The sequence below is a fragment of the Lepidochelys olivacea genome (genome assembly GCF_965140295.1).
Source record: "Lepidochelys olivacea isolate rLepOli2 genome assembly, chromosome: 11".
Lineage (NCBI taxonomy): Eukaryota > Metazoa > Chordata > Testudines > Cheloniidae > Lepidochelys > Lepidochelys olivacea.
Window position 1 is genome coordinate 14,878,588 of NC_140421.1, and position 12,341 is coordinate 14,890,928.

At 37.2% G+C, this 12,341-nt stretch overlaps 1 protein-coding gene across 1 annotated transcript in view; it reads left to right on the forward strand.

The window, feature by feature from the left end:
- Positions 1-12,341, forward strand: part of CCDC93 (CCC complex scaffolding subunit CCDC93) — a 104,171-nt gene that overhangs the window by 38,695 nt on the left and 53,135 nt on the right. Inside the window, exons 8-11 of the mRNA XM_084643566.1 lie at positions 224-263; positions 2,901-2,993; positions 3,608-3,658; positions 5,555-5,641. Coding sequence (XP_084499692.1) covers positions 224-263; positions 2,901-2,993; positions 3,608-3,658; positions 5,555-5,641 — 271 coding nt within the window. The remainder of the gene's footprint in view (positions 1-223; positions 264-2,900; positions 2,994-3,607; positions 3,659-5,554; positions 5,642-12,341) is intronic.

The following is a 12,341-nucleotide window of genomic DNA, read 5'->3' on the forward strand; positions in this document are numbered from 1 at the left end:
TTGATTGCAGCTCTATGGAATTACAGTATAGAAAGATTGGTGGGGAATTGAAAATATGCTGTAAAGTCTATGTTATTGGGGCATTCATTAACTAATCCAAAGCTGGCTTTTTTTGTTGTGTTACAGAATTCACCTCTTAGTGCATTTCTTATGTATTTATGAAATTGAGAATGTTGGTTGTTCTAGCAACACACATCTTTGACTTCTTTCATGTGTATTTTAGGAGGTATGGATTGAGCAGACAATCAGGCAAAATGGAGAAGGTAAGGGGTAATATTGATTACTGATATAAAATTAAGAAACAGTGTGGTCAAGGGGGAAGGAATCCTATTAAATAAATTTTTAGGGCTGTCGATTTAATCGCAGTTCACTGACATGACTAATTAAAAAAAAAAGTAATCGTGATTAAAAAAATTAATTGCGATTAATCACAGATTTAATTGCATTGTTAAACAATGGAATACCAATTGAAATTTATTTAATATTTTTGGACTTTTTCTACATTTTCAAATATATTGATTTCAGTTACAACACAGAATACAAAGTGTAGTGCTCACTTTATTAGTATTTTTATTACAAATATTTGCACTATAAAAATGATAAATGAAATAGTATTTTTCAGTTCACCTCATACAAGTACTGTAGTGTGATATCTTTATTGTGAAAGTGCAATTTACAAAATGTAGATATTTTGTAACATAACTGCACTCAAAAACAAAAAAAAATGCAAAACTTTAGAGCCTACAAGTCTACTCAGTCTTACTTATTGTTCAGCCAATCGCTAAGACAAACAAGTTTGTTTACATTTATGGAAGATAATGCTTCCCGCTTCTTATTTACAGTGTCACCTGAAAGTGAGAAAAGGCACATGCATGGGACTTTTGTAGCCTGCCTTGCAAGGTATTTACATGCCAGATATGCTAAACATTCGTATGCCCCTTTACGTTTTGGTCACCATTCCAAGGACATGCTTCCATACTGATGACACAATTTTTTTAAAGAATGTGTTAATTAAATTTGTGATTGAACTCCTTGGGGGAGAATTGTATGTCTCCAGCTCTGTGTGTTACCTGCATTCTGCCATATATTTCATGTTATAGGAGTCTCGGATGATGACCCACCACGTGTTGTTCATTTTAAGAACACTTTCACTGCAGATTTGGCAAAATGCAAAGAAGGTACCAATGTGAGATTTCTAAAGATAGCTACAGCACTCCACCCAAGGTTTAAGAATCTGAAGTGCCTTCCAAAATCTGAGAGGGACAAGGCGTGGTGCATGCTTTCAGAAGTCTTTAAAAGAGCAACACTCCAATGAGGAAACTACAAAACCTGAACCACCAAAAAGAAAATCAATCTTCTGCTGGTGGTATCTGACTCAGATGATGAAAATGAACATGCGTCTGTCTGTACTGTTCGGATCATTATCAAGCAGAACCCATCATCAGCATGGATGCATGTCCTCTGGAATGGTGGTTGAAGCATGAAGGAACAAATGAATCTTTAGTGCATCTGGCACGTAAATATCCTGTTACACCGGTTACAACAGTGCCACGCGAGCCCCTGGTCTCACTTTCAGGAGAGGTAAACAAGAAGCGGTCAGCATTATCTCCTGCAAATGTAAACAAACTTGTTTGAGAGATTGTCTGGACAAGAAATAGGACTGAGTGGACTTGTAGGCTCTGAAGTTTTACGTTGATTTATTTTTCAATTCAGTTATTTTTTGTACATAATTCTCCATTTGTAAGTTCAATTTTCACGACAAAGAGATTGCACTACAGTACTTGTATTAGGTGAATTGAAAAAACACTTTCTTTTGGTTTTTACAGTGAAAATATTTGTAATAAAATATAAAGTGAGTGCTGTACACTTTGTATTCTGTGTTGTAATTGAAATCAATATATTTGAAAATACAGAAAACATCCAAAAATGTTAAAATATATGGTATTTTATTGTTTAACAGTGCAATTAATCTCAGTTACTTTTTAAAATCGTTTGACAGCCCTAAAAATTGTATTATTTCACGACACCCATCAAAATAGAACATGCCGTAGCACAATATTACTTTGTTTCAATAACAAGGTATTATTGAGATAGATAATGCATCAAATTGTGAGCATATCCTGTTGCAGGTTGGTAGGAAAGCACAATACGGTTAGCGGTAGGGTATATGAAGAACCAGCAGTACACCAACATTTAACTTATAAATTCAATATTCAGGTAATATAAAAGAAGATATTTCTAACTGTTTGGCTGCGGGTACAAAATAAACCAGTCTGCAGCTATGACTGAAGTACAGCCATAAAATATGACCATGTCCCTTCACAAAGTCCTATTGGCTTTGTTAGCCAATATGTCAGACTGTCGCCATTTGTCACCTGAGTTAAGCCACTACAAGAGAGGGGACTTAACTGTTTGAGCAGAGTGATGATGTGGTGTCAAGAAATACAGTATAAATCTCTGGGGAATGCTACTTACTATAACAGAATTAATTCTTCTGAAAGTGGACAGTCCCCCACATAGTTTTATATCTTTGTATTTAAAATCAGTTTTCAGGTGCACAGATTTTAAACCACTACTTTGATCTAGATTTAAACTTTATTTATATTAAAATACACTTGTAAAAATGCTGCTTTCTTATATTGGATGTGCTATACCATACACAGAGATGGAGAGACTAAATAGCCATCAGTCTTACGCAGGCTGGGCTCCCATTTATCTCAGTGGGTTGCACCTGCTTGGGCAGGGCCTGAACTTGGACACTAGATAGTATATAACATTATACTTCAGTTATTTAAATATAACACCTGAATTACAGTTTCCTCCTTGTTTTACTTTCATAACCCTTTGACTGCTGGTATTATCTTATGTAGCTATGTGGTATATTTATTTTCCTTAAATAGGCTGAAGACAAGAAAATGATACTACCTACAGGACTTGCAGCAGCAGGAAAGGCTGATGCCTATGATGAAGATGACCTTCAAGCTGCTGAAGAGGTGTGCTATACGTTTATGTATACACACACACACACATGGACACAGAGAGAGGGCTTAGATATTAATAGCTCGGGGACAGTGTAAAAAGCACAGCATGTTCTGTTCCCTCTCTACAAAGAGGAAAATTTCAATAGCTTAGCTGAGCAGTGAGTTCCTTTCAGATAGGGAAATATGGGATAATAAACAGATGCACAAAAAATAAATGTTCACTTAGGATTTTCCATGTAAAAACCTGGCCAACATTTTGTTTTACAACCACAGAACCATTCATACTTAAGACCTGATCCTGTTAGTGCTTTTTTGGGAAAGGAGTAGCTCAGTGGCCTCATCTCTCATTGACAATGATGGGAGCTGAGTGTTGTAGGTGCCACATGAGCTGAGTCCTTACTGTAATCAAAGAACTTCCTGGTTGGAATAATTTTAGCAACTGCCTCACTAACTTTCATAATAGTTTATTCTTCTGTAAGGAGCATTAAAATAGAATGCAAATTGGATTGATTGGCTGATGGGAACTCTCATAGAATAGAAGTATACTAAGTATTTAAAGGCCTCTAATGCTGATTGTTTTGCTCACATGTTGTTTCTTATCTTGCAATAATATCTTTTTTCATTAGCTTCGTATTAAAACACTGATGACTGGAATGGCTGCAATGGCAACAGAAGAGGTAAGCAATACTTGAAATTGTAGCTTGCTTTAACATTTATGTACATTGATATATCTTAGCCATCAGAATTCAAACCAGATTTATCAGCAGAGAGAATCCCATTGACTTTATTGGGATTTGGGTTGGGCTCAAAGTGCATTGAGACTTTGCCAGTCAGATAAAAGGACTGTTGTGTAGTTACAGAGATTAAAATAATAGAGTGCTCCAATCCCAGGTGTCTGGGTTTTTTTCTGTATAATGAATCAGTTCAACACGCTTAACAACACTTAAATTATTTGTGCCCCTGAATTTCCCCTCTATATCTGCCATTTACTTTGAAAGCTGTCATTGTTCCTGAAATATGGTTAACTGTTGCAAATCTTCATGAGGTACTGAATTAAAAATGGATCCATTTTTATCCAAATTAAAAATGGATTCAGGGAAAGATGATTGAGCATGAGACAGTACTTTTCATAAGACTTCTGACTTAAAATCCTTCACCCTAAAATAATGATTGTGGCCTTTGCATAATCCTAGTGCTGCTTATTAAGTGATTTCTGCATAAATAATTGCATAAACAAACATACTACAATGCAACTGTCCTTGAAATGGCATTTAAACATAAAACCAGTAGGAGAACACTTCCATCTCTGTGGCCACTCAGTAAAAGATTTAAGGTTGGCAATTTTGCAACAGAAAAGCTTCAAAAACAGACTCCAGGGAGAAACTGCTGAGCTTGAATTAATATGCAAACTGGATACCATTAACTTGGGTTTGAATAGAGACTGGGAGTGGCTGTCATTACACATATTGAATCTATTTCCCTATGTTAAGTATCCTCACACCTTCTTGTCAACTATCTAAATGGGCCATCTTGATTATCACTACAAGCGGTTTTTTTTCTCCTGCTGATAATAGCTCATCTTAATTAGCCTCTTACAGTTTGTATGGCAACTTCCACCTCTGTATGTGTTTATATATGTGTGTATATATGTCTTCTTACTATATGTTCCATTCTATGCATCCGATGAAGTGGACTGTAGCCCATGAAAGCTTATGCTCTAATAAATTTGTTAGTCTCTAAGGTGCCACAAGTACTCCTTTTCTTTTTGTGGATACAGACTAACACAGCTGCTGCTCTGAAACCTGTCATTTAAACATATGAAGCCTTTGTGTAACCTAGACTTTTTCACACTTTTACTTTACAGAGATAAGGTAGGGATCTTACGGGGTGTTCCTCTTGCTGGAAAAAATATTGTGAGCATTTCATTGCATTCATCATAGCTAGGATTTGGTAACTTTGATATAACATCTAAATATTGCTTGTTTGCGTTACTGTCCTTTCGCTGTAATTCCATAGCGATTCCTGATATAGCAATAAACATAGTAAACAATCTGTGTACTATTTTGAAAATCCTGATACCTTTCACATTTTCTGATGTACCAAATGGACAGATTCATTTGACAAATGATGGACATGACAGACTTATCTTGTGGTCAGATGCCTCCTAAAATTCTTCATCTTAGTAGAGAGATTTGGCTTCCTTGCACATGTGATTTAGGATGAACACTTTTCCACACACCTACATGGCAATAATTTGGCTCAAAAGGTGGTTGTTAAAGCACTTTGACGGTCTGCAACGGTGATTTTAAATTTAGTTGAATTATTGGCACTATGAAGGAAGCCTCAGTAGTTACATTTCTTCATGGAGGGCATGTAAGAAGCTTCATTTGTTTACTGAGTTCTGGGGAAAATGAACTTCATTACATGCTTCATTCTTTTATAAACAGATTTGATTACATTAAAATAGTATTGTATTTATATGGTTTTGGGGGAGGTGCTTTACAAACAACCCTACAATTTATTACTACTGATTGTCCCAAAGCTTCAATAAATGCTTCTTGGTTTAATTGCAGGGCAGGTTAACAGCTAGCACAGTAGGTCAGATTGTTGGACTCCAGTCTGATGAGATCAAGCAGATAGTGTCGGAGTATGCTGAAAAGGTATGTTCTTTTCTGGTTACATTTTATCAAATCATATTTGATCTTAGGCCCTGATAAGGCAATTAGTTTGCAGTGGCTTCTATAAAGCAGCATTTATGACAGTGCTAAGTAATGAAGATGCGATTCAGGAAAATATCCCTATGCAGGAAAGCATTTAACCACGTGCTTAGGTCTTACTGGAACTTGAAAGTCAATGTGATTTATGTGCTTAATAGCTTTCCTGAATAGGGATGAGCTTGAGCATGTCCTTACGTGTTTTACTGAATTGGGGCCTGAATCAGCACCCTGTTCTGTGACTGAGAACAGCCATGGAACAAAGGCCCTGATCCTGCTGATACCTGCTTACCTGATTGGCTTTAAGCACACAAGTAGTCCCCTGGGCTTCAGTGGGACTGCTTATATGAGTAAAGATCAGCACAAGCGTAAGTGTTTGTGGGAGTGGGACATCGCTCTCAATGGGCCCCCATTACCAGTCATATGACTGGGTGCAGATTCAGTAACTAGCATTGTCAAAACCAAATCCTTGCTGCTTCACTAATCAAGGCAATTAGTTCTGTTAGCTCAATTTATTGTGTCCTACTGGGATTGTTTTTTACAGTACTGTGAAAAGAAAATCTGGCTCTTCGAGCAATTAATACATATAATACATCACTGCCAGATATGAGTTATAGGTCGTTCTTATGTCCAATAGTCTTCTCATATTTCTTCCTTTTCGTTGACACTTGTGAGGTATGGAGCTTTCCCATTTATGAGATAAACCCTATAACTCAACAGAGGCAATGGCAAATTCCCTGCCTTTCTCTATTATAAAGGAATGGAAGAACAGAAGCCATAGGGTCATATTTCAATGTTACATTTCTTCTGTTCTGAAAGAAGGCAGCAGGACCTTGACTATTACAGTAGAACGATGATTAATAATCTAGAAAATAAGAACTGATTCAAGTCAGACCAAAATGTATCACATGTAAAATCGAATGTACTAGATATTACAGAACAGGATCTTTCCTCATGTGCGTGTACTAGAAGAGGAAGTTGAGGGTATTATCAAACACAGCTCATTGAAGCATTAACAACTTCCCAATTTCCGGAAACCTCTATTTAAATCCCAAATTAAAGGGTGATTTGCAATGACCTTCCCCTGATGGAGTTGCTGTTCTCCCCCAGCTTTGTTAATCTTCATCATTCTTGCCAGGTGTGACGTGTCCATAAGCCCAGGAAGAGATTTTGAGAACAGTTTTTGCCTTTGGCATGTACCATATTGTGCCAAGAGATAGGAGTTTAATAATAATTTTTTAAAGGTGGTTGCATCTACAAGGCCTCCCTCCACCCTTCTTAACTTTGAATTCCTCCCCTGTTTCAAAGTGTACAGGTCATGTACTCTCAATATACTTACTGCACATTCCCAGTAAATTTAGACTTATATGAAGTTTATTTGCCACGCAGGGTTTCCTCCTTCCTTTGCTATAAGATGGTGTTTTTGTTTAAGACGATAAATAACTGGATTCTACAGTCCTGCACCTCTCCTTTCTGTGAGCATGTGAAAGAGTGGGTTTATCACAAGGTTGGGGGAGCCGCCTTTTTAAAATCTTGACAGAATGTTGCTGTGAAGCATATGTTTTTCCACCACCTTTTTTAAAGGCTGTTTGTACCAAATTAGGTTTGTTCTTACTAAGGTGTGAGAGATTCCTCTAATGTGAGTATACCAGATGGTGCCCACTTCAAACACAGAAGTATTGTTTGCATTAGGAAAGCTTCTTTGCTGTTTCTTAACAAGGAAGGATAATTATACAAGTGACAGAACTAAAAGAATTGGATAAGTGTAGTGTCAAAAACACCTCTTTAAAAAAAATACATAAAGGATTGCTCTTTGCAGAGAGCAGTCAGTGCTGGTACTGATAAGTGATTACACAGTGAGAGAGCTGTTAAATCTGAATATTGGTCAGTTTTGCGTGGGTAAAAATGTGTCCATGTCTACAATCTTTAAATTAGATGCCAATGTGCACCATATAAATTCAGTTGGAATAACATAAAAATAATCATACTAATAGCTCAGTTTGATTAATGACTGTGTCACTGAAAGACTGTATAGGTGTGTTTTGTTTTGGTTTGGGTTTTTTTATACTGGAACCTGAAATGTATGAAGGCAAGGAGAAATGAAAAGCTTAAGGATAAAATTATCACAGATTATATTGAACTGTGGTGAAAGTGCACAACACGCCAGCACTAATGTTAGAGTTCTTCTGATTGAACCTGCTTGAATGCTTCACTTGGTTTAGTTTATTACGAATGTGTTATTTGTAAGGCTACGTTTTAGTCACAGCTATTTTTAGTAAAAGTCATGGACTGTTCATGGGCAGTAAACAAAAATTCACGGCCTATGACCTGTCCATGACTTGTACTGTATACCCCTGACTAAATCTTGGGGACGGGGGCGACCCGAGGGAGTGCTGGGGGCTGTCAATCAATTAAAAAAATTAATCGCAATTACTTGAGTGATTAAAAAAAATTAATCACACTGTTAAACAATAATAGAATATCATTTATTTAAATATTTTGGATGTTCTCTACATTTTCAAATATATTGATTTCATTACAACACAGAATACAAACTATACAGTAGTTCACTTTATATTTATTTTTGATTTCAAATATTTGCACCGTAAAGAAACAAAAGAAATTGTGTTTTTTCAGTTCACCTAATACAAGTACCGTAGTGCAATCTCTTTATCTTGAAAGTTGAACTTACAAATGTAGAATTATGTACAAAAAATAACTGCACTCAAAACCTAAAACAATGTAAAACTTTAGAGCTCATAAGTCCACACAGTCCCATTTCTTGTTCAGCCAATAGCTCAGACAAATGACTGTTTACATTTGCAGGAGATAATGCTGTCCACTTCTTGATTACAGTGAAGTTCTCACTGAAGGTGAGAACAGGCGTTTGCATGGCACTGTTGTAGGTGGTGTCACAGGATATTTACGTGCCAGATGCACTAAAGATTCATTTGTTCCTTCATGCTTCAACCACCGTTCCAGAGGACGTGTCCATGCTGATGATGGGTTCTGCTCAATAACAATCCAAGGCAGTGCGGACTGACGCATGTTCATTTTCACCATCATGGTTCAGATGCCACGCGCAGAAGGTTGATTTTCTTTTTTGATGGTTTGAGTTCTGTAGTTTCTGCATCAGAGTTTTGAGACTTCTGAAAGCATGCTCTGCACCTCATCGCTCTCAGATTTTGGAAGGCACTTCGGATTCTTAAACCTTGTGTCGAGAGCTGTAGTTATCTTTAGAAATCTTACATTGGTACCTTCTTTGCGTTTTGCGAGATCTGCAGCGGAAGTGTTCTTAAAATGAACAACATGTGCTGAGTCATAATCTGAGACTGCTATAACATGAAATATATGGCAGAATGTGAGTAAAACAGAGCTGGAGATACACAATTCTGCCCCAAGGAGTTCAGTCACAAATTTAATTAACACATTTTTTTTTAACGAGTGTCATCACCATGGAAGCATGTCCTCTGGAATGGTGGCCAAAGCATGAAGGGGCATATGAATGTTTAGCATATCTGGCATGTAAAAAAACCTTGCAATGCAGGCTACAAAAGTCCCATGCAAACTCCTGTTTTCACTTTCTAGTGACATTGTAAATAAGAAGTGGGGTAACATTTTATCTCCTGTAAATGTAAACAAACTTGTTTGTCTTAGTGATTGGCTGAACAAGAAGTAGGACTGAGTGGACTTGTAGGCTCTAAAGTTTTGCATTGTTTTGTTTTTGAGTGCAGTTATGTAACAAAAAAAATCTACATTTTGTAAGTTGCACTTTCATGATCAAGAGATTGCACTGCAGTACTTGTAGGAGGTGAATTGAAAAATATTTCTTTATCATTTTTACAGTGCAAATATTTGTAATAAAATATAAAGTGAGCAGTGTACATGTTGTATTCTGTGTTGTAACTGGAATCAATATATTTGAAAATGTAGAAAAATGTCCAAAATATTTAATATATTTCAATTATTCTGTTTAACAGTGCAATTAAAACTGTGATTAATCAGTTAATTTTTTAAGTTAATCATGTGAGTTAACTATGATTAATCTACAGCCCTAAACAGAATACAAAGTTTTCCACCTGTAGTGCATTGGCTTTGATTGTGAACAAAAATTGATTTGTTGTTGATTATTTGTATGGCCCGAAGAGTGTGTTAATTGCTGATTTGAAGATGACCTTCCTGTTGTGAAGAGGTTAAAATTTAAACATCACCATCACTGGTCATTCAACAGTCTGCATGTAATGAGTTGTTGGTCTCAAGCTAACTCCAAACGGAAATTGGGCACAAACATACATCTCAGCGTGTGATTTTGTCCCTTTGAGTCAGGGTGGAAACATGAAATGTGTGAGGAGGAGTGAGGCAGTCATGTTGGGAAGAATCTTTCATTGCCGCTAGCTATGCTGCAACTAATTGTGGACAAATAGACTATTTCTATCTACAGAACTGTCAATCTGGCACATTTTATTAACATTAAATTCATGCAGAGCCCCAGCAGAACCCACAAAATCACATTTTTAAACCCTCCCAGCTTCTTGCACTCGTGTTCAAATAGCAAGTACAAAAAAAGTCTTGTGTCAAACCCTGTGCCCTTTATATTCCTGAAGAGATGATGATGTTATGAGAAAATGGAATCTAAGAGGCCTCTCGACTGAAAATGCATATATATATGGACATTTAGTTCCAAAGGATGGGTTTTATTTATGCCAAAGTTCTGCCCCTGCAGCCCATTAACCTAGTAACATCTCCATCTTTAAAATTTTCTGTGCAGACCAGGTTTACATTTGTCAAAATTATTCTCTAATTCCCAGTACCTTGTTTTCAAGAACATTAGATAGGATTTGTAAGTGCTCAGCAGCTCTCAGACTCAGTACCAGTTGTAGGGACAAAAAATGGAATTATGCTAACTTCTTAACCACAGCTGCTACTTGTGTACAACAAAAAAGCTCTTAAGGGGTAAGGGAACTTTTCAGCTCTTAACCTTCATGAGATGCTCTAATGAGGATCCACTTACTATGGGTACTCCATCAGATTGTACCTTTGGTTGTTCCTTGTCTTGGGAGAAAATAAACTATGGTCCTTGTCAAGTTGGAGCCAATTATAAGATTTAAAATAAAACTGTCTTGGCTCTGATGCTGTCCAGTACGAGTGCAAATGTATGACAGGCTTCTAGAACTCCTTCCCCTCAGGTCAGTGATTAAATACCAGATAGCAGCTAGTTGGACATGACCACTGTCTGCTATCCAAAGCCATTAGCTGCGCTCTCATTGCGTTTCACCATCTTAGGTCACTCTGCATGATAAATAATGTTCAATGAATTAAAATGGGACAGAAGATTGTGGCAATCATGACAAAAGTCCATATCTGAATCCAGTCATCAGCAGAAGGAATTTGCATGTCCTTGTGCTGAGGTAGTTCGAGATTCTAAGAAGTCATTGTAGCCCTCGTTCACCAGAGCTTCCACAGTCTTGCAGAACTTTCACGGTAATGGGCCAGCTAATCAAACCCAACTGCCTTTGTCTGGATAAGCTCTGAGACAAACTAAAAACAGCACAGTCACTTGTGAAAGCGTAGAAATGAGATAAACCTGGCTCTAAAAGTCACTGAATTCAAGCTCTCAGGGACCCATGCGGGGGAGGAAATTTAAAGAGCTTTGGACCTTGCTTGATCACCCTACTTGACAAACTGCAGTGGCAGCTCACAGAGCAGCACTTACTAGCATGATTTCAGACTCAAATTCCCCGCCTCATGAAAGCATGAGTTAAACTATTTTTTCCAGCTCAATGGACACAATACCAGAGAGGAGGAGATAATAGTACTGCCATCAGCCAGAGCTGAGCTGGATGGGTCAGTCTGTCACATGCAGGCTCTGAAAGCTGTGGTGGCAATCTCTAACCATTTACAACTGAAACCGTTGCACCTCTGATTAGTGAAAAACAGTTGGGAATAATTAGGCCACTCCTTTAAGAGAGAGTCTATACTGCCTGTAAGAAGGTCTGTCTATAGGCTTGGCAGAATTAGATTTAATATCAGTGTTTATTTTTAAGCATTTTAATAGATTTTTATTTATTTGAATTTTCTCAGTTGGGAGAAATTGCGGGGTGTGACAGACAATAGTTGACAGTAGATATTGAGATTCAATAACTTAGCGTCATCACCTTTAAAACACCAATTGTCAACACATGCCAAAAAAGTAAATATCCATAAATCAAATAAGTTTTCAAGCAGCATTTTTCTTACTCTGTCTGTAAATTTCAGTTATCATTGATGGAAATATTTGTGAGCTGGGGATGGTGTGTATCAAATCAGTGTTTAATGACATTTACCAATAAAAATTTAATCCTTCCAAGCCTGTCTACCATCTACCCTAAAGCGCACATAGCTTCCTGAGCATGAAATGGTCAGTTGCTCCTTCCTAAACTACAGTTGCTATAAAAGTGATAGTGTAGTCGTCAGCCAATGGTAGTGTACTTACTACCGTAATATGTGGTGTTCTCCTTACAGTGTGGGGCTCCAACCTGGATAAGACACGGGGATGGTGTTCCTCCTCCTTATGCCTGATTTCCTATGGGCTAGGGACAAAGATTCATATATTCATTGATTAAGGATGGAAGGGATCATTACATCATCTTTCATCTAGTTATTTTTC